At 37.6% G+C, this 17,071-nt stretch overlaps 1 protein-coding gene across 2 annotated transcripts in view; it reads right to left on the minus strand.

The window, feature by feature from the left end:
- LOC124880921 (RNA-binding protein with multiple splicing-like) overlaps positions 1-17,071 on the minus strand; it is a 54,635-nt gene that overhangs the window by 19,407 nt on the left and 18,157 nt on the right. The window contains exons 2-7 of one of the 2 annotated variants that reach the window (XM_047386351.1): positions 16,983-17,060; positions 15,672-15,710; positions 13,808-13,870; positions 7,762-7,912; positions 4,511-4,638; positions 1,398-1,461 (exon numbers count right to left, since the gene is read on the minus strand). In XM_047386351.1, coding sequence (XP_047242307.1) covers positions 1,399-1,461; positions 4,511-4,638; positions 7,762-7,912; positions 13,808-13,870; positions 15,672-15,710; positions 16,983-17,060 — 522 coding nt within the window. In that variant the 3' untranslated portion in view covers position 1,398. Of the gene's footprint in view, positions 1-1,391; positions 1,462-4,510; positions 4,639-7,761; positions 7,913-13,807; positions 13,871-15,671; positions 15,711-16,982; positions 17,061-17,071 lie in introns of both variants that reach the window. The other variant, XM_047386350.1, reaches the window with a different exon arrangement.

The following is a 17,071-nucleotide window of genomic DNA, read 5'->3' on the forward strand; positions in this document are numbered from 1 at the left end:
TCTTCATAACCTCTCTGTTAATCAGAACTACTAGGACGGATGGCAGATATCATATATCAAAAGGGGAAGTTTATTTTTACCTTAACTGTATGTCATCTATTATTTCTTAATTTAAGTTTTAAATGAACTAACAGGGTCCTATTTGTGTTTTGCGCTATCAATATAAATTCTGTCACTGCAAAATCTTCTTGAAATATCGTGATATAATTTTGATGCCATATCGCCCATTTAATAGAAGGACTTTACTGATACTGCAAATACGTACTTTGAGGCTTCTATCCTCACTAAGCACTTACACATTGAAGAGTGTTTTCAGCACAACCTGCTGTTGGTTTAGATATGTGGCATGCACTTATCAGATTTTTATGTTTTCAAACAGGCCGTCATCAGTCAGCTTCTGTCAAGTTACAAATCTCACAATGGCTAAATTTCTTCAACTGGAAGAAACTCATTTGAACATTGAGTGGAAAGCCAGCACTACCACCTTGATACTTCAAAAACACTTCCCACAGAATCCTTCTTAGTCATTACCCTTCTTCAAATCTACAAAACACAGACCGAAGTGGGAAATCCCCTGTTCTGTTTGATCATCTGTGACTGGCTAAAAAGCAGCTAAACTTTAGCAAACATCCATCACGGAGAATAAACAGTTAAGTAAAAAACAAGATATTTGCTATTTTTACCAAATGATCCTGCTCAAGCAGAGTACTTGAGTAACTTCCCGCTGTGGTGTTTATGTACCCAATCAAAGCAGCATGTATTAGCATTTTAGTCATATTTGCTAAGCCCTAGTCAGTCCGCTTTATCAAACCATCAACGTTGACACTCTCATTGTAAATTCTGTTTGACTCGCTGCTTTTGATGCCCAAGATCAACTATAACATCAATGAGAAAAGTCGACCCTGTGCAAACATGTGACCTGAGTGAGAGAGATGCAGTGAGGGGGTGTGTGTGAAAATAATGGAGTTCCCTTTCAGATTGTGCCTTTCATCTCTGATGATGATGCGTGAGGAGTAGCTGAGGTTTCATTGACCCACCGGGCCTTACACTCCTACATTTACTTCTAACAGGCGAGTCTCTGCTGGCGACTTGCATGTTTGTGTTTGAAGTGGACCAGCAGATATGAGACCAATTAGCTGGTTAGTTTTGGAAGTTGGCAGGATGGAGATTTTTCATGTGAGGTTTTTTTTCAAAAAGGGAAAAAAAACTTGAATTAACATTCTAAGAAATTCCTTAGGAATGTTTAGTAATATTTTTGCACCTGTTTAAACAAAGTGTCATAACATTTACAGTAATAGTGTGTTATAAAGTACACGTTGGAGTAAAGCAGGGTTGGAGTATGTGTGTGTGTGTTTGTGTGTGTGTGTATGTATGTGAATGCTTTTACTCACACATACTTCAGCAGAACTGTCTGGACTTCCATCCCTGAGGAGTTCCATCTGCAGGTGGGAGCCAACGAATCTAAACACACACAATCTCACATTAACATAACTTAAAAAATTATCTTCATTGTGGAGCTCAGACGCCACTCATTACTATATTTAAAGCCTCCAACTATTACTATCACAAAATAATATAACATTGATATGTATATAGTTCTTTGAGAAAGTATTCAATTTCATTTATTAAGGGAAAAAAGCTATTCAGAGTAACCTTTCTATACGTATAAAAGTATTTGTGATTAACCAACGTTTTGTAAAGCGGAGTTCAATTTGACCAGCCACACCCAGGTCTGATTACTGCCAGACCTGTCGAATCAAGAAATCACTGCAGCAGAACCTGTCTGACAACATCAAGTAAGTTAAAAGATGTTCTGATCTAACTGACATCTATTATGGGACTCTAGCAAATCATAGAGCAATTAGCCATAAATGTAGAAAACATACAAACATACTCCATGAGAACCCCAACAACTAATCAAGGAGGTCAAAGAAGAACCCAAAACAGCACTGCAGAACTCAATTGTCTCAGTAAAGGTCAATGTTCATGATTCAACAAAAAAAAAGAGTAAAAATGATGTCAAGTGTTACACGGCCAAAAACGCTGCTGGACAATAAGAGTACAAAGGTCTGTCTCACATCTACCAAAAGACATTATGATGATCCCCAAGACAAAAAAGTGGAGCTTTTTAAGGTGTGTGTTCCATTTGACACAGGTCATTGATTTGAGGGACGCCAGAAAGTCAACCTCTGCATAGTAAAAAAAATAAAATAATGTGAAGGTTTTGGAATGGCCTAGTCAAAGTCAGGGCTTATATCTGAACGGCATTATGTGGCATGACCTTAAACAGGCTTTTTATGCTTAAAACCTCTCCAATGTACCTGAATTAATACAGTTCTGTAAAGAGACCGGTTCAAAATTCCTCTGCAGTGATGTAAAGCTACAGTATCTGTTACTGCAAACACTTAATGGCAGACACCACCAAGAGAGGCACAACCAGTTATTAGGTTTAGGGGGCACTTACCTTTTCACACAGGGCCATGTTGGTTTGGATAGCTTTTTTCCCTTAATAAATGAAACCATCATCTGAAAACTGTTTTTGCATTTATTCAGGTTATATTTACCTAATATTAAAATGTGTGGTGATCTGGAACGTCAAGTGTGACAAAAAAGCAAGAGTACTGTAACGTTATATGATACATATCAAGCAGATTTCATTTCATATTAGGACTTACTGTTCTGTTTTAGTGGTGGGTTACTTTACATCCAGTTAACTTTCTGACTTCATGCAGCCTAAAACACCTCTTAGCATCCACTAACCCTGATGACATCAGCTGATTAGCTGTGGAGCCAGGAAGGTGAGCTCACGTTAACATGATTTATATTTGATTCTCCAGCCCTCGGTGTATGTGTGTGTGTGGGCCTGCCCTTTCTGGCTTTATATCAGCACCTACTCCTGAGGAGGCTCTAAAAAAACCTATCACTGACCACAACCCCCTACTGAAATCACAGAGCTTGATTCTCTTTGTTTCAGCATGTGTGCACATCCATGGCACGCATGTGGAAAATGCCAGCTAGGCAGATTCAGCATGCACTCATTTCAAATTCTGACTTCATCTCAGCTTTAGCTTATGGTGGGAATTAAGCTAAAAGACACAAGTGTCTGTAATATGAATGGAAATGTGTTCTATATGCCCTCTCTAGCAGATTTGAACAACACAGCATGACCCAGTTAAAACATTTCAAGCAATACTTCAAATACTAAGAGATCAAATCAAGCCAGTCTGACACTGAGGTTGTATTAGCAGGTCAGCCTAAACCTAACAGGATTCATGAGAAGAATTTCAAGAGATCAATATCAAAACTCTCATGTGAGCTCACACCATGAGCTGTGTAGATTTAAAGACCTTGATGAAGTGGACCAAATACCATTTAATTATAGAGGGAGATTATGGTAAAGTAATGATGCAAACATTGGATTTTTTACTTTTTCACAAGAACTACATGTATTTCATGCAGTCATGATTGTAGGTTTTGAAACCTAAAGTAACTATGTAAAACATTTCATAATCAGGGATTTTTATTTTTTATTTTTGAATCTGTCAAAACAAACTAAAATATTTTCTTTTATATTTTTAAAGAATGTTGAACCTATAATGATTTGTTCACAGTTACATAAATTCCTGGAGGTTCAAAGGGTCTGGTTTTCTTAAGAAGGCCAAAAATGAGCTCTTCATGCTCGAAATCTTTACAAATAAAATTACTTTTCTATTAGCATCAAATATTGTTTAATTAAATTCAATTAAATTATTGTTCTTGTTCAATGTGGAAAACTAAAGATGCCATAATCAGGCAAATACATAATTAGTCAAATAAATGTTTTTATATTTTACATTTGAAGTTAAAATGATAAAATATAGATATATAAAAGAAAATGTGGAAATTCTTTGACTAATTTGTTAAACAGAATTAAATAGAAAATGTTAATATCACTATCAATAACCTGAATTCCTGATAAAAACCATTTATTTAATTATTTCTGTAGTTATTTAATACTTTAAAATTCCCAGCGCTGCAGTCCACCATGTAATAATGTAAACTGTCAGCATGGATTATAAAATAGACCCTGAGATCTTGGTTAGTTACTGTAGTTTAAGTGAAGACTAACTAACTTGTCTAAAGCAGTGTTAGCCCCACCCACTGACTGTTGGATTGTGGCATTTATTTAAATGTTGATAAAATTATTATTAAACTAACCACTGTACAACATGAAAATCTGCAGATATCACTAAGAAAAAGAAAAAGAAAAAGATACTTTTGTACAAGATGGGTTATTTTTTTTCCAAAACCAACATTTACCTGTTGGGTTTCAGTTTGTTGCCAGCAAATATTTTTGCAGAGCTTCTATCAACAAAATTACCAAGTGTAGCGCATCTGTGAAATGGAACAGAGAGCGTCTTCCGGGGCTGAAAACAGCGGCGTTTGTGGTGTGGGCTCGGCGGTAGGTGAAGGAGCAGTGATGGTGGTGATGATGGTGATGGGGAAATGGAAGATGGGATCTGCAGATTACCTGAGCATGGAGCGAGGAGGGGTAGGTGAAAGCGGGTGGAAGGGCCGGCGACAGCTCTGCCGGGTACAGCGGGTATGACGCCCACACATCTGGGCTGCTGGGATATAGAGCAGGCACTGTGAGCTCATCTGTGGAAAGAAGAAGAGGAGGAGTGGAGTGAGGAGAGTGGTAACGTGGATGGGTGGGTGGATATAGAGAGAGGGTGGAGGTGGCGGTGATGGTGGTGATTGTGGAGGTGTGCACTGAGGGGAGTTTTTATTTTGTGAAGTTGATTCCTCTTATTTCATTGCCTTAAACCCTCTAAAAGTCCAAACATCATACATCTGTCCAAGCACAGTTTAGTTAAAACTTAGCAACTTCAAACATTCACTGCAAGCCTGTAAAGCTTTGGATTCCTCCTTGTGTCCTCCTTGAGTAGCTTGCTTCTGGCATTTTTTAATGCATAGCCTTTTGAATAAACAACCTGGAATGGAATACTTCAAACTTGAAACGTGTAATCCATCATTCAGAGCTCAGTTTTGCATTAAATGATTAATTATATTAACTTCTTTGAAAATACCCTCTACACCACTACAAAATACAACTCTATTTTTTTCAAACCTCACCCTAATTACTTCTATTTGCTTCCACAGTCAGAAGTCAGATATGGAAATGATGACGTGTGTTGCAACTGCAACTTGGACAACCAGTGAGGTTTGGTCATTGTTTTGCTCAGAAACCAGGCTAACTATAATTTGCAATAGAAGCTGATAACTAATGTATTTCCATGTATTTTATCCATTCAAACCCTGCAGCAACACATTCAATAGTAAATGCTGTACAGTATTGTGCTTGTATTACAATTAATTAGATTCAAACTTCAAGAAATACAAATAAACATTGCAGCTATACGTACATTTGTGCTTTAGCAGCTATGTTGGATTTTTGGGCCAGTTTTGGGCTGTTAGGAAACCACAGACTTTCTAGATTGGGAAATCCAACATAGAAGTTTAAATGTAATAAAAGTAGGTGAACTGGGAGGAGCTCTCACTCACATATGCCATGTCGATAATTCTGGTGACTATAAACTGGTTAAACACAAAACCGGTATCAAAATGAACTAATGGAAGACTTCTTCCATTAGTTTACTAAAGTTTTGCTCATTTCCACATCTGTGTTTTTACTTTGGGACTCTTTTAAAGTATCTTAAGTACCACAAGTACATTAACTATTGAAAATAAGCTTATTTGGTTCTTGTCTCTGTAGGTCTTTTTGCTTACTGGCAAACTATTAGAAGCCCACACCTTAGACAAGCCATTTGTTGGCACAAGAAAAAACTGATGTCTGCTTTAGTAGTAGAAAAATGGTAAAGTTCTATAAGCAGTCTGAAGTGACACCATAGGGGTATTGCTGATTACTGGTACATACTTTATCACTTCAAACTTTGTCACAATGTTTAACCATGTGCAATGTAACATTTTTACATACAGCACCCTCCACTATTACTGGAATTCCTGGTAAATGTGTAAAAAGACAAATAAAGTGTTATTATGGATACTTAGTGATCCTAAAATCACATTAAGAGATTTTTTTGTAACATTCTTAGACCCTCCTGCTCACTGTATGTGACTATAGATATGTGATAAGTTTAGGTGTGTAGCTATTTTATTTTGTAGCCATTGTCTGACTATTAGAGATATATAGGCATATTTTCCTTTGTGGAATGGCATGTTCTCTTATCCTTCCCATTCTGAAGAGTAGCTAAGAGAAAGTGCCACTGTGCCACGTCATACCACAGTGAAACAAAAAGTCATGGGTTACCAATTAATAGTTCCTACTCTGGTTAACTTAAAAAAGTTACACACACACAAAAAGAATGCCTCAGTTATCTAAAGTTTAAAGGAACTTGTAGTTGTGCCACTAGCAGTGGTGCCAGTACTTGTAAATTATATTTATTTCCTAATGTGACTTTTTCCCACCCTAAACAAATGCACACAATTTAAAGGTTGGGTTTTTCTAAATGTTTTCTGAGGTTATGCAATTTAATAAAACAATATTGATATAATATTTAAAAAATAAATATTTTAAGGCTTTTTAGGCATTACTAAAGGTGGGAATAAATGTGGATGGTGGTGTACATACATAAAGCATAACAGGTTCCTTTCCAAAGCATTAACCTCACAGATTTAGTCACAGCAAGCACAAAACGACTACCTGCAGGCTTTTCCTGGACTAACAATCTGGCTTTAAACCTTAAATGCATGTTTAGCAAGCTTGCGGAGCTAACATTAGCTTGATTAGGTTTCTAGCAACAAATGCAACAAATTCCATTTAAACTGGCAAAATGTATCGATATCAGGGAATGCTTTTATATACCTCTGTTTGAACACAAAGACCTGCTGCTCTACAAATGACTAGAGTCTGCAGTGGTACATCTGGCCCCTTTTAGACTCTAAATTGAATATATGTGAGAACAAAAAGCTTTACAGGCGGGGCAACCGTAGCTAAGAAAAGTTGCAAATGAGAGGAAACCACCTCAGACATAATTTTCAAGGTGACTGAAAAAAGTGCACAAGTGAGGAAACAGTGGTGTGTGGTGAATAGGGAGTGCACATTTAAAAATTAAAAATCAGACAACATGGGGCAACTCATTGGAGAACCATCAGACAAACATAATTTTAAGGAGCATTTCTCTGTACTTCCCTATCAAAGCATGATCAGGAGAAACATGTCTGATTAAAACACTCTTATCAGGAAGTGATAGAAATTTCTCTCCTGGTGATTACGTCATGGTTTCATTAATCGTTTCCATCCATTTTCCTCTGAGGCACCAAGTAACACCCCCTTCTCTGGCAAAGAAAAGATCCAAGATAAGAGTGGTTTGGTCATTCAGGAAGAATGCACTATTATAGCTGGTCTATGTTTAACTATCAATGAATGATTCCTGTAAAACCCTTTCACCCCTTGGAAAAATGTTAAACCAACTGGGAACTGCGTGAACACATTCCAAACACACCTGGTACTTTCAGGTTCAACAGTTAACAATCAACATGCACTGTTAATAAGTACTCAATCTGTGAGAGTATCGCCCTTTTAGCAAATAGGCTCAAAATAAATCAGCATGTAGCCTTTCAGTAAACACTTGACATGAAGATTTTTTGTTAAATGTTTGCACAGATTTAAAATGTTCTATTGGAGGAAAAACAACATTGATAAAAGTTGATAAAAAAAAAAGTCCTGAAGACAAGGAGATGAGTGATCAGAGCACTTACATGGGTCTCTGCTAATGAACTGTGGACCGGGGCTTTGTTGGGACGGAGGGGGGTTGGGCGTGCCGACCAGCTTGTTTTTGGCCATCTTGGTGTTTGCCTTGGCAAACTCCAGCCGCAGAGTTTGGGGGATCTCTGGATCAAAACGGACCCCCTGAGATAAACCAGAAAGATGTGTTAGGGACAATCTTCTTTAGTAAGCAAGCAGTCAGCATAGTGGGAGTGTACAAACTATTTTAGTATTTGGACAAAGCATTAATAAAAAAAAGAAGTCACACATTCCCTTTGAGAGTTGGAAACAAACTCTAATGAGTGACAGTTTGACCTATCCATTGTAGTATTCATTAGACATAGAGTTCTGGTTTCTGTTATGAAGCTACAACAGTGTTTTTTTTAACCTACAGTTTAAAAAGTGGCAAAAATCTGCATCACAATGTTCTTGCGAGCTGTCAGGCAGCTGTGTATAAGGGTTGAAAAAGATACATTCATAAAAGTCAAGATGTTAAAAAAGCTTTCCTGTTAAATCTATCTTGGGAAGCATTAACAAGTCACTGTCAGTGTGTCACTGTCTGGTGAAGTACAGTGGCTCTCAAAAATGCATACAGCCATTACCTGGTTTTTGAGATTTAAACAAAACAAGACCAAGATAAATAGTTTCAAAAGATTTTCCAAATATAATGTAAAATTTACCATGTTCAATTGAAATGAAAAACAAACAAAAGAAAAGAAAAAATCGTTACAACCCTTAAACTAATACTTGGTTGATGCACTCAACAGCGAGTCTTCTTAAGACTTTGTCATCATCCCACATCTTGACTTTACAATATTTGTCCACTCTAACTTAAAATAGCTCTCCTAATCTACCCGATTGTAAGGACATGTCTTTTTTTCTGTGAGCTCACCTGAAGAGTTGAGAAACAAGTACAAACCCTTTTTATATGAACTAATCAAACCTGGACTAGATTGTTCTGCAATGATTACAAGTTCTTTAGCACAGAGTTTGCGATTTGTGAAACCTGAACCATATTTGTGAAAACAACTAAATTTAGTATATGTCTATATATTTGTTTAGGTCCACCACCACTGTGTCTATCTGACAAAACAAAATCATTATTTTAAAACATCCTCTGGTGTTTTACTGTATTTTCATTCCCCCTTTTTTTTTGTTGCTACTGTGAAACTGTTGTAAATGAAGCTGGAAATTTAGGAAAATGAAGGCCAGTCAAAATTTCTCTCTAGGAATATCTGAGGGACAGTGAAACATAAAAGGCTTCTTGAAATATCAGCAGTTCTTACCTTGATTTAACAGTGCAGCATCTTGTATGGGCAATGGCAGATGAGGCTTTTTTGCTGAGAAAGAAATAATTTGGCTCCAACCAATTTTTACAGTATAAATGTGAACCTAAAGTCTGGGTAAGTTAGCTTACAAATTTAAACTTTCACCATGTTTCAGTTGCTTTGTAAGCAAGTCAATTATTCCTTCAGTTAAGTTACAATAGGTGCAGACATGCTGTTTACAGTTCTTGGGCGGCTTTTTGTTTTCCTTGAAGGTTGCTCAAAGCAACTTTGTTGAGAAAAATTAGGGTTCACCACAAAATGACTCGTACTGATGTTAAGACCAGGATTATTTTGCTTTCACAACCACCCTTCAAAACAGGGGTGGATAAATTATTTGGCTTGGCACTTAGGTTGTTATGTGATACATGAGGAAGGGTTTACAAAAAACCCTTACTGGGTAGTATTTGATGCAGTAATAAAGCAGACTGATACAGGTAACAGCAGAACAAAGACTTAAATATTAATGTACTGCTTTGCTATTTCTATGCATTGTTTACACATTTAACAGGTCCTGCCTGGTTCCTGTCAATGTTTGCTGTTTTTATACTTAAAAGAATTTCACATTGACATTTGCAGCTTAAAATGTGTTTGGTCCCTCCTCTTCCACACGCTGGTTCGCTTAAGAACCGTCCACACATTTACGAACCAAACCTGGAGTTTTTTAGTGGTATTGTTTTGTGGGATATGTGCGTCTGAACATCTGATTTTATATGTGAACAGAAAGCTGACATGGAGTCATTTTTCTTTTCTTTCAGCCTTCAGGCATGGTTTATGATTTGTAAATACTTAAATAGTGAACTGCTCTGGCCATTTTGGTCCTTAATTATATTTGAAGTCGCTTTTACCCCTTAACCATTTGCAACAGATGACTGTTGGCACTAACCCTGGTTCTAATGGAGGTTTCTTTCTGTTAAAAAGGAGCGATTACACTCTACCATCGCAAAATACTTGACCAAGATGAGGGACAGCTGCAAACTTATTGCATTACTGGTTTGCATTGGAATGAATTTGATTGATCTGAATTGAATTGGGACTGAATTGGATTATATATTATCTGATATGACTTTGATCTTTTTGTCTTGGAAATTGCTTAAGGTTATGCTTGTCGTAAAGCAGAAATATTTACACTATATTGCCAAAGGTATTGGGTCACACCACCAAACCAATGAATTCTGGTGTTACAATCACGTCCATGGCTGCAGCTGTATAAAGTTTGGTGTGGAAAAAGTTGACTGACCTGCACAGAGTCCTGACCTCAACCTTCTTGAACGCCTTTGGGATGAATTAGAGCAGAGGCTGCGATTCAAATTTTTTCATCTAGCTATGAACACTCTACTAAACCTTGTGGAAGATGTTTACAGAATAGTTAAAGTAGTTATTCCTGGCAATGGTGGGTCCATCAACAAATTGGACCTTATAGATTAAGAATAGGCTGTCATCAAAATGTATGTACATGTAAAAGTAGATAGATAAATACTTTTGGCAATATAGTCTACAAAAACTGATTTAAATCCTGCTGAAATGCAGCTTGGAATTCAACGCCTGATATAAGCTGCTCACTGTGGATTACAGGGCAATTCAAAATCAAAGCCCAATGACACAATCCTGGGTAACACATGGTGTTACTTAAAGGTCAGGCAGATAAGCCACAAGAACATCAACATGCTTCCTACTGAACCATGGAACTGTAATTTAATATCAAGACATCAGATCCCTTATTTGTCATGACACGATCAGTACTGAAGCTCTAAAGGAGCCAAACGTTACGGCAAATGCTTGACTTGCCACTGCTAAAGTCCTTCTGACATACCACTTCTCATAAAAGGTCAAATATAAAGAGTGTTTTTAACTCCACATAACCAGTTGGCCAAATAATTTTTCCTCTGTTACTTTTCCTTGAGGAAACATTAGGAATGTGACACAAAGAAAGGTGATCTTCGTCCCAAAGGCAAAGCTGATATGTCTTTACTTTGCTCAGAAGCAACCAAATCGGACAAAGCTTTAGGGGAAACCGTAAACCTCATCGAATTATCCACATTTACTTGCCTGCATAAGACGCAGAGCAACAAAAAAGTTCAAATCAGCTGAGGAGAAAAGCAGTCGGGGTGTGAAGTTCTCTGCAGTAAAAGAGCAATGAGCTGCCGGGGATGGGCTTCTCATCTCGTCCCTGCAGGCTCAGGCAAAGCTGAGCTCCAACAAGCGAGTGAGGACTCTTCTCATGAAAGTGGGAGGAATTAACTGGGATTGCCTTGGCTCAGGGCGGCTCGCAGCTTCTACCAGTAGTAGCTGCAGAGGTGTAATGAGCTGCAAAGTTATAATAGGGGCCCAAGCTCTCCAGTGTTTGAACCAAGCTGGTATCCACCTTGGAATGCTTCTTAGCTTCTTCTGCACAACCATCTTTGGTTAATGTTAATGTTTTTGTAATTTAGAGGAAATACAACAGAGCTCCTGATAGGAAACAAATCCATAATTCTCTCTGGAGGTTTCTCACTCTTCCACATACCTAAATAGATGTTTGCAAAAAAACTTATCTCCATACGACCTCTCGGGAACACAAGCCTTCCTACAAAAAAAAAAAAAAATTCTTATTCCCACTTAGAGATTCTACCCAAACACTGTGAGTGTTGCTGGCTCATAATAAGATGATAATTTTTCTCCTTTCTTCTTTTGTCTGCTCTGCCTTTGATACGCACCAACATTTCCAACATCTGAAAGTCAACATACTCTGCTGTCACGGTCCCACTTCAGTTACAGAGATAAAAGTGATCTTTTTCCATCAAAAACAAATCAGTAAATCTCCCAAATACATAAATAACAATGGGAAAGTAAAGGTTGTGAAAGCTGGAGTTCATTACTGCTTTTTTTTTTTTTAAATAGAGTGGAATAAAACTCTCTGAATATATGCTCTGTTGTTTTTTATCAAAGCTTCTTCTGAGCTACAGTCTGAAATAAGGGAGATTAAAATTAAAGCCTAGATCAATATCCTCTATTTATATAAGCAAGACTTCATTTTCTTTAAAACATGCAGCATTCACAGGCAAAGCTCAAAGAAGCAGCTTTATTTCCTTAAACAGAAACCTTCAGATGGTCCCTAGTAGGACTCCAACACATACAGTGAATATATCGTTATCACAATATGTGTGTGCAATGTTAATATCATTAAGGACTGCTAGGAATGTTATCATTTTTTTACATAGCTTGTGGTTTTTAAGTAGAGATGCAGAGATCAGAATGTTGTGATTGATTACTATTCCCCAAGTTTTGACTTGCCCGAACTAACTTTAGCCAATTCTGAAATCTTTCTAAGAACTATAATACAAGAAGATATAAAAAAAAACATTTAAAATATAGATTTGTTTTAGCCTTCTACCTGTAAGTGGTAATTTATTATTTATATTAGAAGCAGAGCCAACATCAGGTGTGAGAGACCAGGTGATGAACAGGATTGTACGAAAACCTTAAAATGAAGTCAAAATAATCAAATTGAGTTTCTAACATGCTGATCACTAGTATAGCCAGTCTGGCTAAAAATCCATCAATTCTGATTTCTTGTCTGTTACTTAGTCAATTTTTCCTTTGTCTATTACACACCTAAAATGTTGCTGAATAAACAATGAAACGATTAAGTAGTGGAGTACTTTTGTAACCAAGTGTTGTCAGCAGGTTACCAGGTTTTATTGAGCAAATTAGTCATCATAGGGCCAGTTGCGGTTGTCATCTTATTTCTCTAAAACAAAATGCTATTGTTCTCTACATAAATACAGAGACAACTTGGAGAATGTTAACAATACAAATAGAAATGCATTTTTTTAAGATTTCACGAATAAAACTTAAACTGTGTTTAGGTTTGTCCACTAGGTTTGACCCATCTAAACAAATGCTAACTTTAGCATCATTAGTAGCTAATGGTTAGCCATTTATGATATTCTCATTCTGCTTACAGTTTTTTTTTCTCTTCTGTCACTTTGTCACCAAAGTTGTCACAAATCTCAAGTCATGTTTAAAGAATATCTATTCAGTTTAGATTTATCAGCTTCAACCATCTAAGTATGTGAATGTGCAAATACCAGCCTTAACATCATTAGTGGTTAACACTTAGCTAGTCACAATATTTTTGTAGCTTACAAATAATTTGTAACTTGTCTGTCACCGTTTTTTTGTTTTTTTTCACACAGAGTACCCAAAATGTTACCAAATAATCAATTTCAAAGAGGCGGAGTCCTCTTTTATGTTTTTGCATTATTGAGTATTATCAGCCAGTGGACAGAAAATGTTTAATTATCTGACTGTCAATATGACAAAGCAACTCAAAAACTACTTCCTTTCTCATTTTAAAATAAGAATCTCAAACAAAGATAAAGAACATTTAGCACTCAACTTTACATTTGGGACTCTTAATATTAGCATAATTGGGCTTCACCAGGCTAAGTCATATGCTAAAAGAAACTGGATAACTTCTCGCAAGACAGACATCACTAAGATGAGAAATATCACAGCATTTTAATATCTAGAGCATGATATGTTGTTACATACCTAGTGCACAGTATTTTGAGTTGGCCATAATATATTTGCATCAGATTTTTTTTGCATTTGATGGGTCATGAAGGAATGTGTGTATTTCCCCTCATTTAAATCCATCTGAGCTTCAAAAAAAAGAAGAGACATGCTTCGCGCTGAGCTGGTGCTTGAGCAGTGAGGGCATGACACTTACGTTCAACGCATTCTTAGCAGCCTCTGCCTCTGATCGGCTGTCAAAGCTGACAAACCCCACCGGCTGGGGAGAGAAAGGAGGAAGAACAAAAAGAAAGAAACATGGTTTAGGGCGGAAAACTGAGTCTGCATTTCTGTCTGAATGACAAAAACATGTTATTCTTTTATATATATATATATATATATATATATATATTTTCATTTCTTATCAGAGTCAACTCCTTTCCTCTATATCTCTCTCTATCTTGCCCTGTTTGTAAAAGAGTGGTGACATGAGGAGAGATAAAGAAGCGGGAGAAAAAAATGCAGTTTAGTTTGCACAAAGAGAGAGCTCAACGTTGAGGCTGTATTTTGCCCAAATACGGGCATTGTGAGGAAAGAGAAAGTACATGCAAGAGTTGGTGTAAAAGATGCAGAGAATGCAGAAGAAGCTGAAAAGAGATAAAGATGAGAGAAAAAAGAAAAAGAAGACAAATAGTAGCAGAGTTTAGAGGGGAAAATTGAAGAAAGCGAGGCCCAAGCTTTTAAAAGCCTCTCAAGCATTCCTGTTTCATGGCATTTGTTTTAGAGTTCATTTAGCTTTGTGGACCTGTCGCTAGGTGATGCAACTGTAAACACCACCCAAAAATGCACAATTTTGTTGTTCCTGTGTGTGGATGGGGAGTTTCCAAACACGTTGCTCCCTTGGGTTCACACCACTGTCCGTGATCTGGAAAAGCAGTGGAGGGTTATGGGAATTTGGAATAAGTGGAGCGAGACGCAAGAAAGAGAAGGGGGAGAAAGGGAGAAAAAGACGAAACACTCACATAAAAGAAAGAAGGACTAAGTGAAGACGTGAGGAGGTTGAAGCCTAAGAGGAATATAAATAGAAAGGGTCTGAGGTCTGGCTGCTGCTGCTATATATGGAGATGGCTGCGAGTTCTCAGACTGCTGGAGGGAGAGAGGGCCAATCGATTGATTTATGTCGCTGACGTCATTGCCATTAGTGTGGAGAGGCAAAACAAAGCAGGGGCACTCCTAGACAGTACTTTGTGACTCCTGACTGAACGTACGCATTAGCTGACATTTGTCATGTTGAGGATGGCATTTATGGGGAAATAAGGTAACGGATGCCCCTTTTCAGTTGGTTCAAGGGCTAGTTTAGAGACAAGCACTTAACGTACAGTTCAGACTCTAAAGTAGCACCAGACATTTTATGGCTTATAATCTTGTGACTGTCGTCAAAATATCTGCCTAGTGTAAACACGATAAAATTGGAAAATTACAGAAAGTATTTACAGTCAGTTGACTTTGACTTGTGGTAAATGGTGATGTTAAAGTCTTTTAAAAGCACAAGCTAGTGCAGTTGCACGGTGCATTTAGGAACCGCTGTTTGCACCACCTTTTTACATGATGGTCCTATTAGGTTTGACCAGAACATGTTTTAGCAGGAAACAGTGTGATGTGAAAATATACGTTGTCTCATTCTGAATACACCTGCCAGACTAGCTAATATTCAGTCCTGCTCCTCTGGAGGCAAAACTCCAGCCTCATGTCAAAACGCTTGTTTTGACACCTTCAAACCCCCCCAACCCCCACTGCACATCCTCACATGTCCTACCAGGGCTGATGGTGACTGCAGGCACTCTGCCAAAGGCAAGTTGGTGCAACGTGTTTCCCCGTTCCACCAGGAAACCTCTTTTCTGCCCCTTACTAAAAAATGGGGGGCTGATCCCTTCCTGTCAACAAGCTATTACCACCAAGATGAAGAATAAGAGATCCAGAGAATTAGAAGGTCCTGACAGATGGGAGGCTTTGTTAGGCAGCAGCAACAGGAATTCATGCTGTGGATTTTTTTGGATGACATGAAAATAAATTTAACATACCTGTTTAGAAGTGAGTTTTATCAAGGATCCTTCGTAGCCCTGAAAAAACAAAAAACAAAAAAAAACTTTGATGTAGGAAAAAGTATGTATAGAGTTTTTACATTAGTTTTCATACCCTTCCTCTGGTCAGATGAGACCCAAGTCAAACTTTTAGGCCTTCATGCAAAGTGCAATTTTCTTCAAAACACTATCTCCATGGGTAAATATGGTAGTGGTATAACCATGCAATGGGGACACTTTTCTTTAGGAGGGAGAGGAAAGCTGGTCAGAGCTGAAGGGAAGATGGATTCTAGAGGCTATATAAGAATTGAAACTATAGCAACAACCACAAAGTCTAGAACAAAAATTTCACTGACAATCTGTGGCAAAACTTAACAACTACTGTTCACAGATGGCTCCAATACAATCGTTATGGGCCTGAGCTATTTTGCAAAGAATAAGGGTCACAAATTTACCTATCTAGATATGAAACGCTAGTAGACAAATAACACAAAAGATAAGCAGTTTTACTTGCAGCTAAAGGCGGTTCTGCAAAGTATCAACTCAGTGGGGCTGAATATAAGTGCACGGCACACTTTTTAGCTTTTTATTTATTTATAAAACAAAAAAAAGGAAGGCAATGTATCCCATCCACTTAATTCCACACTACTTTGTGTCACATAAAATTCCACAAAAATACATTGAAGATTGTGGTTCTAATGTGATAAAATGTGTAAAAGTTCAATATTACTTCTGAGAGTCTTTGATATTTTGTAAAAAGTTGCTTTACATAACAAGGTTGCATTTCGGAGCTCGAAAGACCACATGGATTGGATTGTTGTGTCTTATCTAATTATTGGAGGCTTCCAGTACTCAACAGTCATGATGTAAACCTTTTACTTGGGGTACATACCATAAGCATTGTGTAATAGAGGGAATACATGAATCGCAATTATTCAATCACTTAAAAAGCACTGCTCTTGGACCATAAAGGTGCATTATTCTTGGGCAACGGGCCAAAAAACTGGCAACATCCACATTTGTTCAACTGGATTAGAAATCCCTGCCAGTGCAACAAAGCAGAGCTTCTAAGGCAAAGCAAACAGCTTTGTTTTTGGATTGCAGGCATTGAGCCACTTTTTCTATGATGAACACTGGATGGAGACGTGATTGAAGCCTGTCTTTATAACCACAGACACTTGAACCTTGAGGGAGAGTTTCCATTGGCGATTATTTCATCACCATTAATGGAGGTCTCATTGACTACTGGAAAAAAGAAAAGCAGCTAAGAATAGCTGCTGCAGCCCATCGGTTTAAAACATACAAACATACCTTAAATGGTCTGAAGAGGAGGTACAGCTCCCGTGGTTTGATATCCAGCGGTAGCCCACTGACGAATAGTGTTCGGACCTGCGGAGGAC

The sequence above is a fragment of the Girardinichthys multiradiatus genome, chromosome 14, assembly GCF_021462225.1.
Source record: "Girardinichthys multiradiatus isolate DD_20200921_A chromosome 14, DD_fGirMul_XY1, whole genome shotgun sequence".
NCBI lineage: Eukaryota > Metazoa > Chordata > Actinopteri > Cyprinodontiformes > Goodeidae > Girardinichthys > Girardinichthys multiradiatus.